This window comes from Aethalodelphis obliquidens, unplaced genomic scaffold (genome assembly GCF_003676395.1).
Source record: "Aethalodelphis obliquidens isolate GAN/ISIS:26980383/991018 unplaced genomic scaffold, ASM367639v1 scaffold49, whole genome shotgun sequence".
NCBI lineage: Eukaryota > Metazoa > Chordata > Mammalia > Artiodactyla > Delphinidae > Aethalodelphis > Aethalodelphis obliquidens.
Window position 1 is genome coordinate 1,810,937 of NW_020837993.1, and position 22,062 is coordinate 1,832,998.

The 22,062-nt window shown below is 36.2% G+C and overlaps 1 protein-coding gene and 1 non-coding gene across 2 annotated transcripts in view; one reads left to right on the forward strand and one right to left on the reverse strand.

The window, feature by feature from the left end:
• Positions 1-6,795: 6,795 nt before the first annotated feature.
• The window catches only part of AGBL1 (AGBL carboxypeptidase 1), a gene marked incomplete at its 5' end in the record, with an annotated part of 506,902 nt that continues 491,635 nt past the window's right edge, over positions 6,796-22,062 (reverse strand). The window contains one exon of the mRNA XM_027083140.1: positions 6,796-6,963. Coding sequence (XP_026938941.1) covers positions 6,796-6,963 — 168 coding nt within the window. The remainder of the gene's footprint in view (positions 6,964-22,062) is intronic.
• Positions 11,349-11,455, forward strand: LOC113607697 (U6 spliceosomal RNA). The gene has a single exon (XR_003428044.1). It is a non-coding gene; the product is annotated as a U6 spliceosomal RNA (small nuclear RNA).

Sequence of the window (22,062 nt, forward strand, 5' to 3'; positions counted from 1 at the left end):
AATACATTTTTCTTTGATTTTCAAGGATGGGTGAATATTATAAAACCTATTAACATAATTTAAGACTATTAGTTTAAAGTAATAATCATTTTTCTAGATACCAAAAAAACTCATCATCCAATCCTGATTTTTTAGTTACTAAACTAAGAAAAAAGAATAAAGAGGACATTGAACATTAATACCAAACCAACAGACATTTTACTTAATTCTTAAATACTTAGAATCATTCTCATTTTGAAGCGAGATTCACAATCAAGTTGCCCATAAAATCATCATCATCATCTTTAAACTATGTTCTCAAAACTGAGCAGGTTATAGATAAGAATAAAAAGTAAGCAAAGCTAATTGTCAAAATTTATAAATGATACTATGATTTATCTAGAAAAACAGAAAAATCTAGGGGAACACTTTTAGGTATAACTACAGAGAGCAGTGAAGTTACTAATAAGCATATCAATAATCAAGAATGTTCCTATATAACTAAGACAACCACTTACAAAAATATGATGAAAAAGATGCTTTTTGAGTGACAAGAAAATTTTAAATGTTAAGATTAAAAGCTCATGATAATAAATCAAGGAAGTACATGAAAAAAAAAAAAAAGGTTACAAAAGAACCCCTACAATACTTTGTGAACATCAAAGAAGATCTGAAAAAGTGGAACAAAATATCAGGTTTTGAAAAAGTCATATAGGCAAATAGTCAATAGATGAAAAAACCCTATAATTTTAATGCAACTTGAGTTAAAATCCCAGTGCTTTCACTTTGGGCAGGTAACAACTCATCATAGAGTTTATTGGCGAAAATTTAAAAAGGAAAATAGCAAAGCACATTTTTAAACAAATAAACACATAAATATATTAAGTGGCAAATATAAGTATATGTAAATGTATATGTGTGTTAAACAATACTAATGAGGTGGTGCTTGCAACATCACAGGTTTAAATTACACAGTTGCAACATTAAAACTATGTGTTCCTGGCAGACAGATTAATGGAACAGAAAATAAAACCAAAAACATATATATATATACATATATACCAGGTACATGCGTATGTAAATACTATATAATAAGCTGACATATTAATCAGTGTTAAAGGATGGATTATTAAGTAATTGCTGTAGCAAATGTTTAACAATATAGCAAATGGTTAACAACTGTTAAAAATGGTTAACAATTTAGAAATACAGACTTATTCAATAGTGAAAAAATGTAGAGGAATTACAATATGTAAATATACTCATTATAAACTTACCTACTTCAGTTGAATTAACACATTCTTACAGTGCATGTGAATTATTTGTTATTAGACTGAGGCAGATAATTTTATCAAAGGTAAAAGAAACAAAGAAGAAGACTGAGAAACATATCTATGTAAAAACAAATACATCCAAAGTCAATAAACTATGTAAAAAACATGAAAGGTTAATCGGGACATATTCGAAATATCCAAGACAAACAGAAGTAGAATATCTTTAATATAGAAATTGAATTTAAATGTAAATTTTAAAATGATTATTAAAAGAATAAAGAACAAAAGATATTATTTGGATATTTATTTTAAAAAAGAATACTAATGAAATAGAAGCATGTAATCCATTTCAGAAAAGGTCAAAGTATGAATTAAAACAGCACCCCACTTTCACCTATAAATTGCAAAGATTTTAACACAAAAACAATCACTGTATCTAGTAGATGAGGTAGGAGAAAATATAGACAACCTTGGTTTTGGCAATTATTTTCTTTTTTTTTTTTAACATCTTTATTGGAGTATAATTGCTTTACAAAGCTGTGTTAGTTTCTGCTGTATAACAAAGTGAATTAGCTATACATATACATACATCCCCATATCTCCTCCCTCTTGCGTCTCCCTCCCACCCTCCCTATCCCACCCCTCTAGGTGGTCACAAAGCACCAAGCTGATCTCCCTGTGCTATGTGGCTGCTTCCTACTACTAGTTATCTATTTTACATTTGGTAGTGTATATATGTCCATGCCACTTCGTCCCAGCTTACCCTTCCCCCTCCCCGTGTCCTCAAGTCCATTCTCTATGTCTGCATCTTTATTCCTGTTCTGCCCCTAGGTTCCTCTGGCAATTATTTTCTTAGATACAACACCAAAGGCATAATCCATGAAAGAAAGAATTGTTAAGGTAGACTTCATAAAAATTAAAGATTTTTGCTCTGTGAAAGGTACTATGAAGAGCATGAAAAGACAAGCCACAGACTGGGAGAAAATATTTGAAAAAGCACATCTGATAAAAGACTGTCATCCAAAATATGCAAAGAACTCTTCAAAATCAAAATAGGGAAACAACCTGATTAAAAAATGGATCAACAACTTAAAAGACACCTCACTAAAAAATGATATACAGATGGCAAATAAGCATATGAAAAGATGCTCCACACTCTCTGTCATCAGGGAAATGCAAATTAAAACGAGATACAATTACACATCTATTAGAATGGCCAAAATCCAGAACACTGACAACACCAAATGCTGACAAGGATGCAGAGCAACACGAACTCTTGTTCATTGATGGTGGGAATGAAAAATGGTACAGCCACTATAGAAGACGGTCTGACAGTTTCTTACAAAAACTAAACATACTCTTACCATACAATCCAGTGATCATGCTCTTGGTATTTACCCAAAGGAGTTAAACACTTATGTCCACACAAAAACCTGCACACATATGCTTAGAGCAGCTTTATTCATAATTGCCCAAACTTGGAAGCAACCAAGATGTTCTTCAGTAGGTGGATGGATAAGTAAACTGTGATACATCCAGACAATGGAGTATTATTCAGTGATAAAAAGAAATGAGCTATCAAGCTATGAAAAGACATGGAAGAAACTTAAAACATATATTTTTAAGAGAGAAACAGCCAATCTGTAAAGGCTACATGCTGTATAATTCCAACTATAGGACATTTTGGAAAAGGCAAAACTATGGAGCTAGTAAAAGGGTCAGTGGTTAACAGAGGTTAGCAGAGAGGAAGTGATGAACAAAGGGAGTGCAGAGGATTTTTAGGGCAGTGGAACTACTCCGTATGAGACTATAATGATGGATACACGTCATTTTACATTTGTCCAAACCCATTAAATGTATAACACCATGAGTGAAACCTAATGTAAACTCTGGACTTTAGGTAAGAATGATGTGTCAATGTCAGTCCATCAATTGTCACAAATCTACCAGTCTAGCAGAGGATATTGATAATGGGGAAGGCTATGCATGTGTGGGAGCAGGGTGTATATGGAAAATCTCTACCTTCCTCTCAATCTTGTTGAGAGCTAAAACTTCTCTAGAAGTAAAGTCTATTTTGAAAAATGTGTTTATAAAGTTTCAAGGAAAGGAACTCCTATACATGGTTGTTGAGGGTTTTTTAATCTATTTATTCATAGGTGAAAAAGTAATCTAATTTCACCAAAATGCTGACAATCGTTATCCACAGGTAGATGGATGGTGTGTGACTGAAGACAGGAGTAGGGATGTGTTTTTGTTGTTTGATTTCCAAATTATATTTTCTTATTCAGAAAGACAAAAGTGTATATGTTTTAAATGAAAACCAAGTATCTTTAATTATTAAAAAGCCTAATTAGGTTTTCTAAAGTCTATGAAAGATTTTTATTTTTTCTGTGTTGTTTCATCAAACTGAAGAGAGGATTAAACTAATTTATCTTGATTCCAAGGGAAGCCCCGGTTAAGGCAATAGGACTGTAATTTGGGAGAATAGGCGAGATATTAAGCTATTGCTAAGGCTCAGGTCAGAAACTCTGAGCTTTCTGTTGTTATTAATGGAAGGACAAATGGAGAGAGGGGAGCTGAGCTGAAGAGTGGAAAGGCACTGGAGGGATACAAATCAAGATGAAAGGTGGCTGACTCGGCAAAACTGTTAAATGACTTTGCAAAAGACCTGTCACAATGGATAAACGGCCCCTCCTGAAGAAGCAGCTTAGCATTCCTGCAGTGCACACACAATTATTTCCAGGGATGAGACTGACAGGAAGGAGAAAGAAAGAGCAACGGCAAGAAGATCTAAAGACGCCTTAATGAGTCTGCAGACATTTCTTAAATGAGCAACTGGGAAGAAGAGAGCTATAGAAGAAAAACCAAAACAAAGTGCATGTACTTCATTTTCAGCTTCAGCCACTGGGCAAACCACCACCATTCTGCCCTTTCTCTGCTCATGAAAAACGGTAAGTTGCTCTGTGGATGCTGACTACACTCTAATTGTTTTTGTGGTAAGTGAGGCATAAAACCTATTGTCAAAAAACATGATGTCCACGGCGTACAGCCAGCCTTTATCTTCCCAGTAGATCACTCCCAGGGGTTAATGTTGTCAGAGGGACCCTCAAAATAACATGTGCTCGCATTTCTTTAAGGCAGACTTTCAGGTCAGAGCCCCCCTTTTTTCTCTAGTATCTCCTTCTCTGCAAGAAAAGAGAACTTTCCTCAAGTATATAACCCTGTTATGTCAAATAAAGGCCACACGCCCAAGGAAAAGAGGCAGGAGTCGGCGGGAGGGTAGCATAGGTCTCCTCTCTAAAGCTTATGGAGAGTTGTACTGACAAACATTAGTTACACCCTTTGTATTATAGTAAGAACCCCTGTTGCTAACACAATTCTTAGGATTCACTCTGCTGATTATTATATCTCATGATTTAGTTCCATTCATCAGAAACGAATCAAAGGTACTCAAACAGCTTGCTGCTGGTTTCAAACCAATATCATTTTATTAAGTTTCCCTCTGCCAGCCTTTAATGATTATACACTTACTGGCAGGAATATTTTCTGGGTCAGGATATTTTCAGCGTAATTTCCCCCTCAACCATTAGTTCTCAGGTCCTTTGGGCAGGAACCATGATTTGTTTGGATCACCTGCCTCCATGAGTAGAAAAATATATTATGATACAAACGTTTGGGTGAAATAGGCAGTTTTCACCCTGCTGCTCTCCACCAAGCTCCACGCCTCTCAAATTTAACTGAAATCTTTTCAAAACACACAGATTAATCACACCCTTTGTAGGTATCCTGCCCTTAAGAAGCCGTCCCAGCCTAAGAAGGGTCAGAGGTCACAGGAAGACTTCAACCTTCAGTATTCTCGGACTGGTTGTAACTGAAAAATTACCAGTCAGTTGTGTGGGATGGCATGGAGGGCAGGTAATACTATGTTCTTATGATAACCCACACAGCGGCCACTGCATTTGGAGCCTGACACCAAATTCTTTAGGCTTGAATTAGAAAAGGCACTTCTTTGATAGATTTCTTCTTGTTCCAGTTTACAGGCAACTAATCCTCACTGCATTGGATCAAACAGACGGGCACAATCAATTCAGGGAAAGCAAGCAATGCCAGGTCTGCTCAGTCTTCCCTCAATGAGCAGCAGAGGGGGAGGGGGGGAGACGGAAGGAAAGAAAGAAAACGCAGGCATGCCTGCACCCAGGATAGCTTAGCAAAGGCAAAGATGAAAAGACAAGTTGAAATATATATCCTGGCAGATGGAAGCGCTTGCTGTCAGAGGGAGAAGCTGAAACACCAACCACGATGCCAAGCACACCAAGCCTTCGGGCTCGGAGGGGTGTTGAAGGAGCTGGGGCAGACGGAAGTGGTTGTGATGTCAAAACGAAATTGGCACAGTGACTTTAGGGAGGGAAGAAGTCTGGATTTACTTAAGTCTCCATAGTCTGTGATCTATAGCATCGTGTGATGAGCAAGTTAAATATTGCACTTAGGTAATTAAGTCTCAGAGAAACCAGTGCCTTCCAAAGCAGTATTAATTTACACTGCTAGATCTTTCTAGGCTTGATTGGCCATTTGGTGAGAAGTCACACTGGAATGGCAGTCTAACAGTGGCAGGAGGAAAATTAACGAAAATGAGCTAGAAATAGGAGGCCCCAGTATTAGCGGTTTTCTCTCTGCCTTGGGACATGAAGTGCATGACAAGATGTTTCCTCATCTACCGGCAGGCACTCCCTCACCCAACAGCTCAATCCCCTGCTCCAATGCTTTGCTCAAAACGTGGGCAATGACTTAGCATTCTTTGACTCCTCTGACGTTTCCTGATCTCTCTTCTCTCCCATGGCTTTTCTATCTTCCCTTCTTGCCCCCGAATACAACTTGTCTACAGTACAGGGCATCAAAAGGGCTTCTGCGGATAACAGTTCTCCCTCTCCTGACTCTTTAAAGATCCTCACTGTTCTCAGAGATCCATCCTTTCCCTGCCATGGCTGTGAGTCAGTTTCTCTGGGCCAGCGTATTCATCACCATCATGTATTCTGAGACAGAACACTGCTTTTTAAGAATGGGAAGATTAAAACATTTCTTGTCCCCAAGTGCCTGGATATTAGCAGCGAGATTGCCAGATTTTAGCTAATGACTCCAAAGTGACATCAGTATAAACAGTTATAAACACATAACACAAATCAGTTATAAACACATAACTGGCAAACATAAGCATAGGTAAATGTGCACGTGTGTCGCTAAGCTGCATCTTCTTTGCCATGAGCAAAAAATACATATTTTTTGTATTTATACATATTTATAATAAATACATATTTATAAATGTATGTAGCTTTATATGTGCATTTATGTACAAGTAAGCAACATCCTCCTTGTCTTCAGCAGGAAGTAAGGATGCCCCTAGTCTGTTTCCAATGGAGCACTACTACCCTACCTTGATCTGGCAGCTTCTCCATATTTTCTCTCTGTCAAAGACCCATAGGTCCGTGTGACTTTCACTTCCCAGATATTCTCCAATGGAAACACAAAGGTTCAAATAGTGAGCAACTTACCGCTGGAGGTGGTGGTCCAGGGATGACTCCTCAGCATTCAGTAGAGCTGCTGCACAGGTCAGCAGCTGATGGCTGCAGCTTACAGATTTGAGTTCCAAGATGAGGAGGCCCAAGCAGAACATAGATCCCATCTCCTCCAGTTCACTGGTACCAAACTGTAGACCCTGTCAGTTAAACAAAGCACTCAACAGTGAGTATAGGATGGAAACCGAGTGAAGACAATCTGAGATTAAGAGGAAGGACACCTGGACATAGGCCTATCACAGAAATTAAGAATTAATAGTATTTATCAGTCACTGCCCAATGTGTTTTGTTGTGGGATTTGTGGCTTAGTGGTTCTCAGTCTGCATTACATCAACCTTCAGGATTTCCTAGAATTACTCCCAAGACAGCAATGACCAGGTAGGGGTACTAGAGGGCAGGAGGTGTACGTGGAGATCCAGGAGTCACTTCCCCCCACTTTAGATAAAGCAGCAGTGCTTCTATCTGTATTTTACAAAAGGGTTTCACAGCTGAAACCAAAGTCTGTAAACAATAGTACTAAGAGATACCCTTTTTCTCCCATAAATTTGCCAACCAACGGAGAAGAATGAGGGAGATCTCTCACATACAAACACTAAAAACTTAAAAAAACAAACTCATTTACCATTTATTTAGAACCACCTATTCAGTTGTACTAAGATAACACATGAAAGCAAAGCCATGACATTCATGCTATGCTATTATTCACGAAGTTAACAGATAATAATAACAATGAACAAACAACTTTATTGAGCATTTACTATGTCCAGTACTGTTCTGAGCCCTTTTACATGCATTAACTCAGTGAATCCTTAACAAAGTCCTATGAGGTAGATATTGTTACTGTATCGATTCCACAGAGAAGGAGATTTAGACCCATAGAACTGATACTTTATCCATGCCCTGCCAGCTAGTACATAATAGAGCCTCATAAATCACTTCTGACTTAACTACTCAACAAACAGATTTATGTAGTCTAGGAGGAACTCTATTACATGGTGAGGTAGAAAGTGCATGGTTTTTGAAGTTAGATAAAAATTGGATTTGAATCCTGATTTTACTATTTTCTGACTGTGTGATCTTAGATATATGAACATTTGCCTTGATTTTCTCATTCATAAAAGGCATTATAATTCTTCCCTCCATATACTTAGATAAGTCATGATAGGAATATTTCAAAGTCCCCCAATATTGATCAGTAATAGCTCAATTTTTCTTTTATTCATCCTATAAAGATATTTAATATGACAGAATTCAATGTGGTCCTGAGGTCTTCATGTTTATAAAGTACATTTGACTTAAATGAAAAAGAATCAATTGTTGAATATTATATTTTAAGAAACAGATTTTCCATCCAAAGAACAGTGATCAAGAAGACAGGGATGTGATAGTAAAAATTTGAAAAGATTGGTCAAAAGTATCCCAAGGCAAAAAAAGTTCCAAGCCAGGAAACTGTAAGCGTCACGAAAGAATTTCTAGGTAAAAGGATAAAGAAATGTGTAAGGTCCTCAAGTTTATTTTATTTTTTTAATTTATTTTTTGTTTTTTTAACATCTTTATTGGAGTATTATTGCTTTACAATGGTGTGTTAGTTTCTGCTTTATAACAAAGTGAATCAGTTATACATATACATATGTTCCCATATCTCTTCCCTCTTCCGTCTCCCTCCCTCCCACCCTCCCTATCCCAACCCTCTAGGTGGTCACAAAGCACCGAGCTGATCTCCCTGTGCTATGCGGCTGCTTCCCACTAGCTATCTATTTTACGTTTGGTAGTGTATATATGTCCATGCCACTCTCTCACTTTGTCCCAGCTTGTTTTAGCTGTTTAAAAATGTGATTTGCTGCATGTCTGGACACCTGTTTTCCTGAAGAAAGGAGACATTACTTCAGAGTTAAGTGAAGTCTGTTGTTCCATAAACAACGGCAGTGGGAAGGGAAAGACGTGTTTAACAAGTTATTTTCCTTAGGTCAATGGAAAAGAGCACTTTTTACAGAGAGAGAAAAATCTCAGTCTCTTTCCATGTGCCACAGCTCTGAGGGCTGATACTTTTCCTCTGCCCGTTTTCCTGGCTGCTTTTCTTCATTCTGGAAGGGCTGTCTTGGTCACACCCTCCTCCTCAGTCAGAAGCAGGAGGCCTCCTCTTACATGTGTTACCCCAGCATCCAGCTGAACAGACAACAGTCCAAAAGAAGGAAGAGTCCTGGAGGAAATAAATCTCACAGCATGCACCATATTGCCAGGTCAGGGGCAATTTCTTCATACAAATCAACTTCTGTACAACAGCAGACAAAATGATAGTGTTTTCATAATGCAAAAATAGTCCCATATCTCTGATATTGGTCTGTTTATTTCAGCCAATGGTTGGTATTATAAAATGACTATTCTAGAAGACCTTGAATCATGGAACTTATACCATTTATTGGCTGTGGGGTCTTGGGTAACACTTACTCTATTTCACCCTCTACTATCAATCTCACTTGAGTACTCTATACTTTTTACCCTCACACAGTATCAAAAACATTTGTTTATCCAGGAGCTTCCCTGGTGGCTAAGTGGTTGAGAGTCCACTTGCCGATGCAGGGGACACGGGCTCGTGCCCCGGTCCGGGAGGATCCCACATGCCGCGGCGCAGCTGGGCCCGTGAGCTATGGCCGCTGAGCCTGCACGTCCGGAGCCTGTGCTTCGCAACGGGAGAGGCCACAACAGTGAGAGGCCCGCATACCGCAAAAACAAAAAACCAAAAAAACAAAAAAAAACATTTGTTTATCCAAACGGCCTCCTCTTACCTCCCACACCCAGCCTTGAGTGAAATCCTCAAAGGCAAGGACTGAGCAGTATCTGTCTTTTTACATCCCTGGCATGGAATACATAGCCTGTCATATGGCATGTCGTCCATATATTAAAAATGGATAAGTAATGGTTATAAATGGGTGGGTATAGAAAGGCATGGACGGAGTGTCTCTTGGATATTTATTATATTTGTTAAGTGAAACTTCATTTCTCTGAGTAATGAATAGAGGAATGCCTTTAAATTATGTTCTCCCATTGTTAAAGGTCATGAGCATTTTTTAAATTCTTATTTTATTTTTGCTCCAGGAGGTGCATTCACTCCCTGGATATGTTTGGGGAAACAGGTGGATAAAATTTAGAAATTCTGTTATATACTTTGGTCACTTACCATGTACTCACAGCAGCAAGGCTTTGGGTTAGTTTAAAAGTGCATCTTAATAAAACAGAGACCCAATTTTCCTCTCCCCCAGCTTAGTTGTGTTAATTCGGCTTTGCTTTTCACAGCCGATGACAGAAAGCCTGACTATAGTGGCTTAAACATAAATAGAGCTTTATTTTCTGCATATTATAAGTTTTGGTGGGTATGAAGTTCGTGGAATTATTTCAGTGTCTTAACAAAATCAGGGTCACTTTATCTGCCATTCTCCTGGTTTTCTCAACATACAAGATGGCTGCTGTAGCTCCAGCCAGCACATCATCATTCAAGGAGGGAGAAAGAGAAAGTGGGGGGGAGGAGGTGACAGCATACTCTTGCTTACACTTTATTGGCCAGAACTGTGTATTATAATAAAGCAAACTCCAGCTTTACAATGGTCTGGTAAATGAACATTTTACTTTGTTCATCCTCTTTAATAAAGACATGTAAGACAGAAGAGTGTTAGAAACAAGCGTTGGGTGAGCCAACAATGTCTGTCATATCAATATTCAGTTACCAATGCTGCCAGAAAGTATAGGTGCCTATCTTTTCATCACATTGGTAAGCAAAACTCACTAGCACAATTCTTTATATATATATACACACACATTAACTTTTATTGATAATCTACCCCAAAATAAGTCAAATTCATAAGTACATCTGAACTTAATTTTTAAATATTAATATGGGAAGAATATTTGTGTTATTATAGAAAATTACTTATTTTAATATTTATGTTATTGCAGAAAATTACATATTGGTAAAACATACACAGAATCCACAAAAGATAAGTTTATAAAGCATGAGTACTGATAACTGGTGAGCAAAAGAGGAAAAATAATTTAAAAACAAACATGGAAAAATGTTATTACCTAAATAAAAATGCCTCTTACACCCAGCATATTGGTAGATATATATATTCAGATTTGTAATATTTAGTGCTGACTCATGATAAAAGCTGGCACATATCAAAATACATTGACTATGTGACATGATAATATCACTTCTGGGAACTTTTCCTAAGGAACTGATTCTAAGTAAAAGTGAAGCCATATGTACAAACTGTATATTATATCAAGGTTATATATAGTAATTAAAATTTGAGAGAAATAAAAGTCTAAATATCTAATAAGGAAAAAATGACTAAGGAAATTATAATGGAATAAATTTTATGACATATAATGAAGTCACTAAAATGATAATTATACAACAATTTATCAATATGGAATATGTTTATGATTTAATGATAGGTGTGAAAAGCAAAATCCAAAGCACATAGTGATGTGATTTCTGGTGAAGACTTAGAAATGAAAATTCCTCATGCTCGCTTTGGCAGCACATATACTAAAATTGGAACAATACAGAGAAGATTAGCATGGTCCCTGCACAAGGATGACACGCAAATATGTGAAGCATTTCGTATTTTATTTTACCAGGGGAAGGGATAGATTGGGAGTTTGGGATTGACATGCACACACTGCTATATTTAAAATAGATAATCAACAAGGACCTACTGTATAGCACAGGGAACTTTGCTCAATATTATGTTACAGCTTAAATGGGAAAAGAATTTGAAAAAGAACAGATACATGAATATGTGTAACTGGATCACTTTGCTGTACACCTGAAACTAACACAACATTGTTAATCAGCTACACTCCAATATAAAAGAAAAAGTTTAAGAAAAGCCATTAAAAAAAAAAAACCCTCACATACACTTTCAGACACCATTGCTAAGATTTGCCAATATTACACAAACATTTGGGGGAGGGGGCTCTATAATATCAATAAAACATCCATGTAAGAAATACTTTTTAAAGTTACTGCTCCCTAGAAAAATGTTTAAAAAGCTATATGCAGTATGCCAATAAACTACTGTAATTCCATTTAGCAGTTGTAAGATCGTCTCTTTATCTTTTATATTCTGAAGTATATTCAGATTTATTTCTTTTATGTGTAATTCAGTGACACTAAAGATTGGTGTCTTTCATTAGTTCTAGAAAAGTGTCACCCATTATCTCTTGTAATAATTTATCACCCCCATTCCCTATCTCCTCAATAACTCTTAGCTCTACTTTCATATTATTTCTTTCTATCACTGTGATTCTGAATATTTTATATAAATATTCCACTTTAATAATTCTCTCTCCAGCTTCATTGAACCGTCTCTTTAACTCATCCATCTCAAAAACTGTCTCTAAAACACTAAAAACACAGTTATTTATATTCTCTACCTGATTATTCTTGAATATAGTCTTTGCGTGCATCATTTGTTGGTTTGATTTTTCTGTTTAATGTCAATAATGTAGCCTTGTTTGCTCAAATATTTTATGATTTTTCAAAATTTCTAAATTTATATTTCTTTTCATTCAAAGAAAGCCTTTGTGGATTGATTTTAATGCTCTTGCCTCCAGAAAGAACTTGTGTTTTCCTCCCCTGGGCACTTGGGGACAACAAATCAAGGACCATTATAGGCTGAGGTTTTGGCTTGAGGCCTTTTGGGCTACACTGTACCATTGAAATATGACTCCAACTCTGCTTGAAGGAGGGTTTGTGTTGAGAAATTATGAATAAAGACTTTTCCATTTTTTTCCTGCTCTACCCGAAGCAATGGCCAAGACAGTCAGGCAAACCCACTTACTTGCTTCACAGATTGTGGTTTCACTACTTTACTGACTGCAAATGTCATTTTTGGAGGTTCTGGCTTTGTGTGATTAAGTCTTCAATTAGTCCTCACATCTTGCATGGGCCTCTCTTTGTGTCCGAAAACCCAAGTTACAAGTGGATAGGGATTAATATCTGCCCCAAAGACCTACAACAATGTCTGGCAAAGCCTATCTTTTTAACAAAACTAGGCTTCATTGAACACCCTTTATAAACATACACAGAGGGAAGACATTACACCTATGTAGAAATACTGCAGTTAAAAAGGGTGGCACTCAAAGGACACCAAACAAGTACATTTACTACCAGAAATGAGAAAAATCTGGGACATTTCTTGTTTATATTCTTGGAAAGAATAAGAGTATATTGCATTGGTGAAAGTGCAGCAAAAGGCATGATGAGAGAATAAGAGCACAGAAGAAATTGTACTATTGAGATGGAAAGTACAATGTCTAAGTTAAAAGACATTGGAAAGAATTAACAAACTGTTTGATGTAGAAAATAAAATTCATTTTGTATAGGACAGCTTTGAGAAATTTTCCAATATCTCAAGGGAAAACTAGATAAACAAGACAAGTTAAATATATAAATAAGAACTGTAGAACAGATTCAGGCACTTGATCTTGGACTTTCTTGGACTTTCAGACTAGGTAGTATGGGAGTCATAACAGAAGTCAAGAAAAAGAAAAAGAGAAAAAAGCATGAAGAAAAGAAGAAAGAAATTCCTTACATTAAAAAAAAAATCTGAGTCTGCAGATCAAACAAGCTCATCAAATACATGTGTTATAATTAATGAAAAGGAACAAAGAAAGTATAAAGATCCCTATAAATAATCAAAATTAAATAGTAAAATTTGCTCACACCACTAAATACCAAAGACAATGAAGCAACAACATACAGAATTGAGGAGAAAATACTGTGCCTGAAAAATGTTGTTTATGTGTGAGGGCCTTAGGAAGATAAACCCAAGGAAGAGAAAGAATTAAACACAGACCACACATTGAGAAGGAAAATTTCAGAATTTCTTTTAAAATATTGTTGTAACCCTATTATTTATAATAACCAATACATGAAAACAACCTAAGTATCTATCAATGAACGAATTGATAAAGAAAATATGATATAGATAAAGGTATAGATATAGATATATTAGGATAGTAGTCAACCACAAAACAGAAGGAAATCCTGCCATTTGCAACAACATGGATAGACCTTGAGTGCATTACGCTAACTGAAATAAATCAGAGAAAGACAAATACTGTATGATCTTACTTATATGTGGAATCTGAAAAAAACAAACATTGATACAGAGAACATATTGGTGGTTGCTACAGGTGGGCGGGTGGAAGTTGGGCAAAATGGGTGAAGGTGGTCAAAAGTTACAAACTTACAACTGTAAAATAAGTCCTGGGGATGTAATGTGCAGCATAGTGACTATAGTTAATAATACGGTATCATATATTTGAAAGTTGCTAAGGTAGCAAATCTTAAAGGTTCTCATCACAAAAAAAGTTGTAACTATGTGTGGTGATGAATATTAACAAAACATGATGATCATTTCTCAATATATACATTTATCAGATCACTATGTTGTACAGCTGAAACTAATGTAATGTTATATGCCAATTATAACTCAATAAAAAGTGGGAAAATATTAGCATAACCCTAAAACCAAAAAACTGATCATTATAGCACATAAATAAAGCAGCAAGACAAATAATTAATTATACAGCATGGTCTAGCGAGTATTTTTCTAAGAATGACATGGGGTTGGTTTTATTAGGAAATCTACTAACAGAAATGTTAACACATAGAGATCAAAAGGCAGAAGAGAAAAGAGAACAACAACAACAAAAAAACCAGGACCTTCTGTATGCATCCATTTCTAATACAAGTCTTAGTATATGAGCCCACAAGGCACTTACTAAACCTGAGAGGGCAGCATGGCATGGTAGGTGTAAACACAGGCCTGGAGCCCAGATTGCTAGGGCCTCAATCTCAGTGCTGTGCTAACTGTATGGCCATCAGGGAAATCATTTGACCTATCAGTGCCTAATTGTCTTATCTGTAGAGTGGGAATAATAATAATAATACCACTATCTATCTCATGGAGCTGCTGAGATAATTCAGTGAGTTAACATATATAAAAATTTAATTTAGTATGTGGCTCATTTCACATTATACAAGTATTTATTATTATCAATAATAATATCAAATGCCTATATAAAACCAAAAGTCAAAATTATACTTGGCATACCCAATCCTTACTAAAACTATGGTATACTCTCACTACTGTTATTTACTATTATTTGGCAGGTTCCAAACAATTCAATAAGATAAGAAAAAATGAGTCATACATATGGAAAGAAGGAATCACATTATTATTTGAAAACTGATTATGTAGTAAAACAAACCAAAGGAATCAACTGAAACAGAAAATCTATTAGATATAAGGCAAGAGTTGAGTAAGTAGACAGGTAACAAATTAAATATACAAAAATCAATTTTCTTTCTATGAACCAGCAAAATAAATTAAGTATAATAAAAATTCCATTCACAATAGCAACACAACACTAAAATATTTAGGAATGGAATTAATAGTAAGTACTCTAAGGGTTATATGATAAATCCCAGGACTTTACCAAGAGATAACAGGTAAAATTTAAATAAATGAAGACATATGCTGAATTCTGGGAAAGCAGTGACCAATAGCATGCAATATCAATTCTCCTCATATCAGTCCATAAAAGCGTAGAAATCAAAACAGCAATGGGGATTTTCAGACTTGGCAAACTAAATCCACTTTAGAAGAATACATGGCAAAAATATCCCAGAATAATTTTGGAATAAAGAGTAAAAATAATGAGGGTTTTCCTTTACAAATAGGCAAAAGATCTTACACATTTACAATAATTTGCTGTTATGGTACTGATGCAAAATATGGCAGCAGATCAAGGGAAGAATGCAGAAAGCACCAAAACCTTGGAATATGTGAAAGTTTGCATATGATAAAAGTGCCTTTCAATTCACCAGGAAATGGATTACGATAGAGCTAAAACAAAAACAACTGGTTAATATTTGAAGTAAAACTCTTAACACAAATATAAAATTATTTAATTTTGATTAAAGAGTTAAATATAAATATTTAAAAATCAAGCAATAATAAAGAATAAAATACAGATTTATATGTTCTACCATCTCCAGACCAGGAGGTCTTTCAATGCATATCCCCAAAGAAGAAACCATAAAGGAAAATATTAGTGAGTGGATAAATAAAATATAAATATATCTAAATTGCCTAAAATATTACAAGTGAAACAACAAACTAAACATAATTTTAATAAAGGGACAAATAACCTCACTTGATATAAAGTGCAAATTACTATAACAATAAAATATCATGATTTGCTTCTCAATTCAGGTTTAGCCTTGATCACTAAATTGTACTGATCTGCTGGTCCAAAGCTATAAAAAGGCACTATCATAGTCTGTTACCAATGAAGTACATATAGTTGCAGTATTTCCAAAGGACAATTTGAAAATATATTTCAAAAGCCTTAAGAATGTTTAAGTTCTTGGAGTTCATTCAAATTCCAGAAATCATTATTAAGAAAATAATTGTAAGATGAACAAGAAAGTCCTAAATGTGCACCAGTATATTACTAGTCAAATAAGCTTGAGTATATTCACATCATGGAATATTAATATTATGATGTGCTTTGAAGAGACAACACCATGGTGATAATTTCACAATAGAGTATTTTTTTAAGTATCTGTGGAATGCTTTAATTTCTTTTTTTTTAATTTTTTATTTTATATTAGAGTATAGTTGATTTACAATGTTGTGTTAGTTTCAGGTGTACAGCAAAGTGAATCAGTTATACATATACATACATCTATTTTTCTCCAGATTCTTTTCCCATATAGGTTACTGTATTACAGAGTATTGAGTAGAGTTCCCTGTGCTATAAGGTAGGTCCTTGTTGATTAACTATGTTATATATAGTAGTGTGTGTATGTTAATCCCAACCTCCTAATTTATCCCTCCTCTCACAACCTTTCCCCTTTGTTAAGCATAAATTTGTTCTCTAAGCCTGTGAGTCTGTTTCTGTTTTGTAAATAAGTTCATTTGATCATTTTTTAAGATTCCACATATAAGTGATATCATAGGACATTCGTATTTCACTGTCTGACTTACTTCACTTAGTATGATAAACTCTAGGTCCATCCATGTTGCTGCAAATGGCATTATTTAATTCAATATAGTATTACAAGCTATAAATCCACTACAGTGTAGTATACCCATTGTGATCCTAATTTTATTAAAAAATTTTTAAACAATTTACATGTACAAAAATGTTAAAAGTAGTTAGAAATGCATGATGATGAGGGTACCCACTTTAATTCTTTTCCTTGTTCGTTTTCCTTACTTTATTCTTAGTAATTGCTTTTTCACTCATATTTCCTTAAGCAATGCACCTAAGCCTGGAAAGAGTAGTATATCTGAATGAATATTATTTTATATGTGATTTTAAATTTATAAGTAAAATTAAAATTCATTTTAATAATTCCTTAGTTAAGTTAAAATTAAATCAAATATTTGAATTTAAATATTTAATTAGGACAAAAGGCAAAGAATAAAGCTGGTTAGTCACATCAACTTTCTTGAGTACCTGTTTCTTCCTTCACAAACATTACCTGGTATCCTCTAGATTCTCCTTAATTCCTTTAGGTCACTGAGCCTGTGCCTAATTTCATTTTGGGGTTAAACACCTTAAGGTCTAGTAAGAATATAGCAACAAGAAATGTACTCCCTTGGTATTGTCCCCAGGAACATTTTCAGAATCTTTACAAACTGCCGGCGTGAGTTGAGAGACAGTGACTTTTAGAGTTTTAAATGAGTTTGGAGAGGTTGTGAGATGAATTAAGTTTGTACATCCTTTGTCCTGACATGCACCCAGCAGAGAAGTTAAAACTGAGCCAATCCAGCCATGCAGATCTGTGAACTCTAATAGGTGGTAGAGAAGAAAGCGAGAAAGCCGGTGGGCGGGGCTCCTCGGCTTCCTTGCTTATCTAATGCTTTCACACTGAAGACTAAATCAATCGCGAAGCATGTTGATGTCTCTGCCAGACTCCATCTGATGGGCTCCTGTGTACAAAGCCCCTCTGTATCCATCCTTTCAGCCCCGGCTTCCTAATCCATTACTGACAATTGTTTCCTTAGTAACTGCAAAAAGGCCCTATATTCATGGAAACAGCAGGGCTGAAGGTGTGGGCTGGATTTCAAATGTGTCCTTTATTTCTATGCTGGACCTTCCCTGGGTCTTTTATTGGTAAATGTGTGCTTAAGCCATGAATGACACAGCAGACAGCTAAGTCCTCTGTGATTGCCTTTCCATGTCTTTCTGGACCACGCATATGAGAGGAAATATGAATCAGAGACTGTATCTTAGACAGCCTAGAATTTGAGCAGAGAGGAATCTTAGCAAGCTTAACTCTCTGTTTTATAGATGCATAAACTGACAATGCCTTATACAAGGTTATGTAGCTAAGTGCCAGTAGAAATGGGCTTAAAATAAATGTTCCCCTGACACTAATCAAATGTCCATGTCAATACACAAGGCTTCAAACTTCACATTCCTGTTTAATAAAAGATTTGGAGTTCATCTTTTCTTAGAGGTTATGTGCCTCTATAAGTCTTACCTTTCAGCAGGAGTAAGCACAAGCCCAATCATAAGCAATTAGGTTGTCACCTTCCTTCTCTATTTCCACCCACTGTCCCTGGCACTCATCTTCCCTGGCCCTTTGATCCCTTAGCTCTGCCCTTCGTTCCTGAAACCTGCCCTAGCCCACCTTATGATGACTAGCTGCAACAATCTCTCTAGCCCTGGGTCCCTAGAGGTGCTCTGAGATCTAGTTTTGAATTTTCCTTCTAGTGTCACAGATTGGCGGGGAGGGTGGGAGAAGGTCCCCTGCCTCTGTCTAAGAGTTATATACAATATTTTGAGAAACTTGTCTGAAAAAGACAATGACCAATCAGAACAGATGCTGGTCATAGCAATGGAGCAGAGTTCTGCTTTGCCAGGTTTGTATCCTGTGGTTTCTGAATCTTGATATGGTCCTGGAGGAATATGGAAGAGGAGTGAGGGAGAACACAGTAGTGAAGGGGTGGGTGGGAGTTTCACCTGGAGGGCATAAGCAGTGGCTATTAATGCACAGATGTGAAAGTATTTCAATTCCCTACACAGTGGAATACCAATCCTAACCCTTATCCAGGTATCCAGGCTCCACACCAGTCCGTCCAAGTACACCCAGTCTCCCTGTCTGGTGAGGGGCATGGGACACAAACCAAAACTATTTTCAAAAGGTGAAATAACATTAAGATGAAACTGCAGCTCCCAATTTTCCATAAATATAGCTTCTCCCAGGAGAGTGGCCCACCAGACATGCCTTCACTAGTCACGTTGGATGGCCAGTGGCTTTGGGAGGGTAAGAGCACCATAGCAATATTCAAGTCCAGCACTTCTCAAAGTGTGGTCCCCAGATTAGTGTTTGCCTGTGAAACGTTTGTCAACACTTATCTGTGATGAAATAAGAGACCTGAGACTGAATATAAATCAATCATGTGACTAAGTACACATGTTTATTTCATCTGATTGTTTTTTTCCAAGGGAGCACTGTGATTGTGCTTATTTCTATTCTGGTACAAGTTTCCTATATCTTTGCAGCAACCGATGAATCAACAGTTCAGGGACCAGACAGTTTGTGTAGTACTGCTCCAGAATAAGCTCCCCAACAAGGCCTCGGCTTTGAACAACGCAAAAGGAATATTTTGGGAGTCAACTCTCTGGGATCTGAATCTCAATTCTGCCACTTCTTATCCCAATGACCATGTTCAAGTTATGTAACATCTTTGAATTCAAGTTCTTCCTTAAAATGGGAAAATATTATATATCACTTAAGTGTTTCTATGAATATTAAATGAGATATAATGTGCACATGTGCTATACAGATGCACAGAGTAGATGCTCCATAAATGTGAATTTCAGGCATTTTTTTCTACATGCACTATTACACACACGGGCCTAGAAATTTGTATAAATCACATTTATACATAACATATAAATGTATGTATGTCCTTAAAACCTAAAAATAGAGTTACCATATGATCCAGTGATCCCAATCCTGGGCATATATCTGGAGGAAACTCTATTTTGAAAAGATACATGCACCCCAGTGTTCTTGGAAGAACTATTTACAATAGCCAAGACATTGGAAGCTACCTAAATGTCCATTGACAGGTGACTGAATAAAGAAGACGTGAAATATATACATACATATATATATATATATATATATATATATATATATATATATATATATATATATATAATGGAATATTACTCAGTCCCAAAAAAGAATGAAATATTGCCATTTGCAGCAACATGAATGGACCTAGAGACTGTCATACTAAGTGAAGGAAGTCAGAAAGAGAAAGACAAATACCATGTGATATCACTTATATATAGAATTTTTTTAAATGATACAATTGAACTTACTTACAAAACAGAAATAGACTCACAGAAATAGAAAACAAACTTGTAGTTACCAAAGGGGAAAGGTGGAGAAAGGATAAATTAGGAGTTTGGGATTAACAGATACATACTACTACATATAAAATAGATAACCAACAAGGGCCTACTGTATAGGTAGGTATAGTACACTGAACTATAGTCATTATCTTGTAATAATCTATAAGGGAAAAGAATCTGAAAAAATATTATATATATATAAAGTGATTTAGTTATATATAACTGAATCACTTTGCTGTACACCTGAAAATAACACAACTTTGTAAATCAACTATACTTTAATTTTTAAAAATGTATGTACGTATACATATATAAATGTCACTCATCTTTGATCAATTTTCATTTTCTTTCTTCTTTATTTTCTTCCAATTTAACCTGGTCAATCTGATGTGGATAAAAAACAAAGAGGCAAAGTATTGAGCACTGGCATTCAAGAGAAGCTAGAGCTTTTATCCATCTACATAAGTAAAGTTTCGAATGAACTGAGAGAGAAGAATCATATTCCTGGTGTACAGAAACACCTCAGAGATATTGCAGGTCCAGTTCAGACCACTGCAAAAAAGTGAATATCAAGATAAAGTGAATCATACAAATTATTTTGTTTCCCAGTGCATATAAAAGTTATGTTTAGGGCTTCCCTGGTGGCGCAGTGGTTGAGAATCTGCCTGCTAATGCAGGGGACACGGGTTCGGGCCCTGGTCTGGGAGGATCCCACATGCCATGGAGCAACTAGGCCCGTGAGCCACAACTACTGAGCCTGCGTGTCTGGAGCCTGTGCTCCGCAACAGGAGAGGCCGCGATAATGAGAGGCCCGCGCACCGCGGTGAAGAGTGGCCCCCTGCTTGCCCCAACTAGAGAAAGCCCTTGCACAGAAACGAAGACCCAACACAGCAAAAATAAATAAATAAATTAGTAAACTCCTACCCCTAACATCTCCTTTAAAAAAAAAAAAAAAAGTTATGTTTACACTATAGTGTTGTCTATCATGTGTTTTGGGGGAGGTGAAATTTCTTCCTTACCCTTCTGGAGTTCTTTTGGTTGGTCTAATGATTAAATTGACACAGACAGACTAACAGGAGGAAAAAAAAAAGTTTGTATTCACAGAGGGCTCATGAAAATGGGACCCCTGAAAGTGACCAAAACGGGCTGTTTATGTGTCATTTTTAGACAAAGAAACAATTATTTGTGAAGATTTAAGAAAACAAAGGTGCTTCTACTTGGAGCATCAGACTAATCAAGACATAACAAAGTTTGTTTACACAGTTTTCTTAGCCTTGAATTCCCTAATTCTGGTGATAAGGATGCTTTCTATACTCCTGGTATAGGGAAAATACCTTCACATGGGAGATTTATTTCCTGCTTTTAGGGAGAAAGACGGGGATCAGAGTGTTTTTTTAGTATCTTTTTACCTCCACAGGGTGTTTCCCAAGTTACTCTAATTCAAAATAATCAATAAACCATTGAGTCATATTTTGGGGTGGCCTTCCCTGGGCCCCAACAGAGTGCAATGGCATTATGTCTTTAAAACACAAATGTGCATACCTTAATTTAAAAATACTTTATGCTAGAGAAATGCAAATCAGAACTACAGTGAGGTACCACTTCACACCGGTTAGAATGGGCATCATCAGAAAATCTACAAACAACAAATGCTGGAGAGGGTGTGGAGAAAAGGGAACCCTCTTGCACTGTTGGTGGGAATGTAAATTGATATAGCCACTATGGAGAACAGTATGGAGGTTCCTTAAAAAACTAAAAATAGAATTACCACATGACCC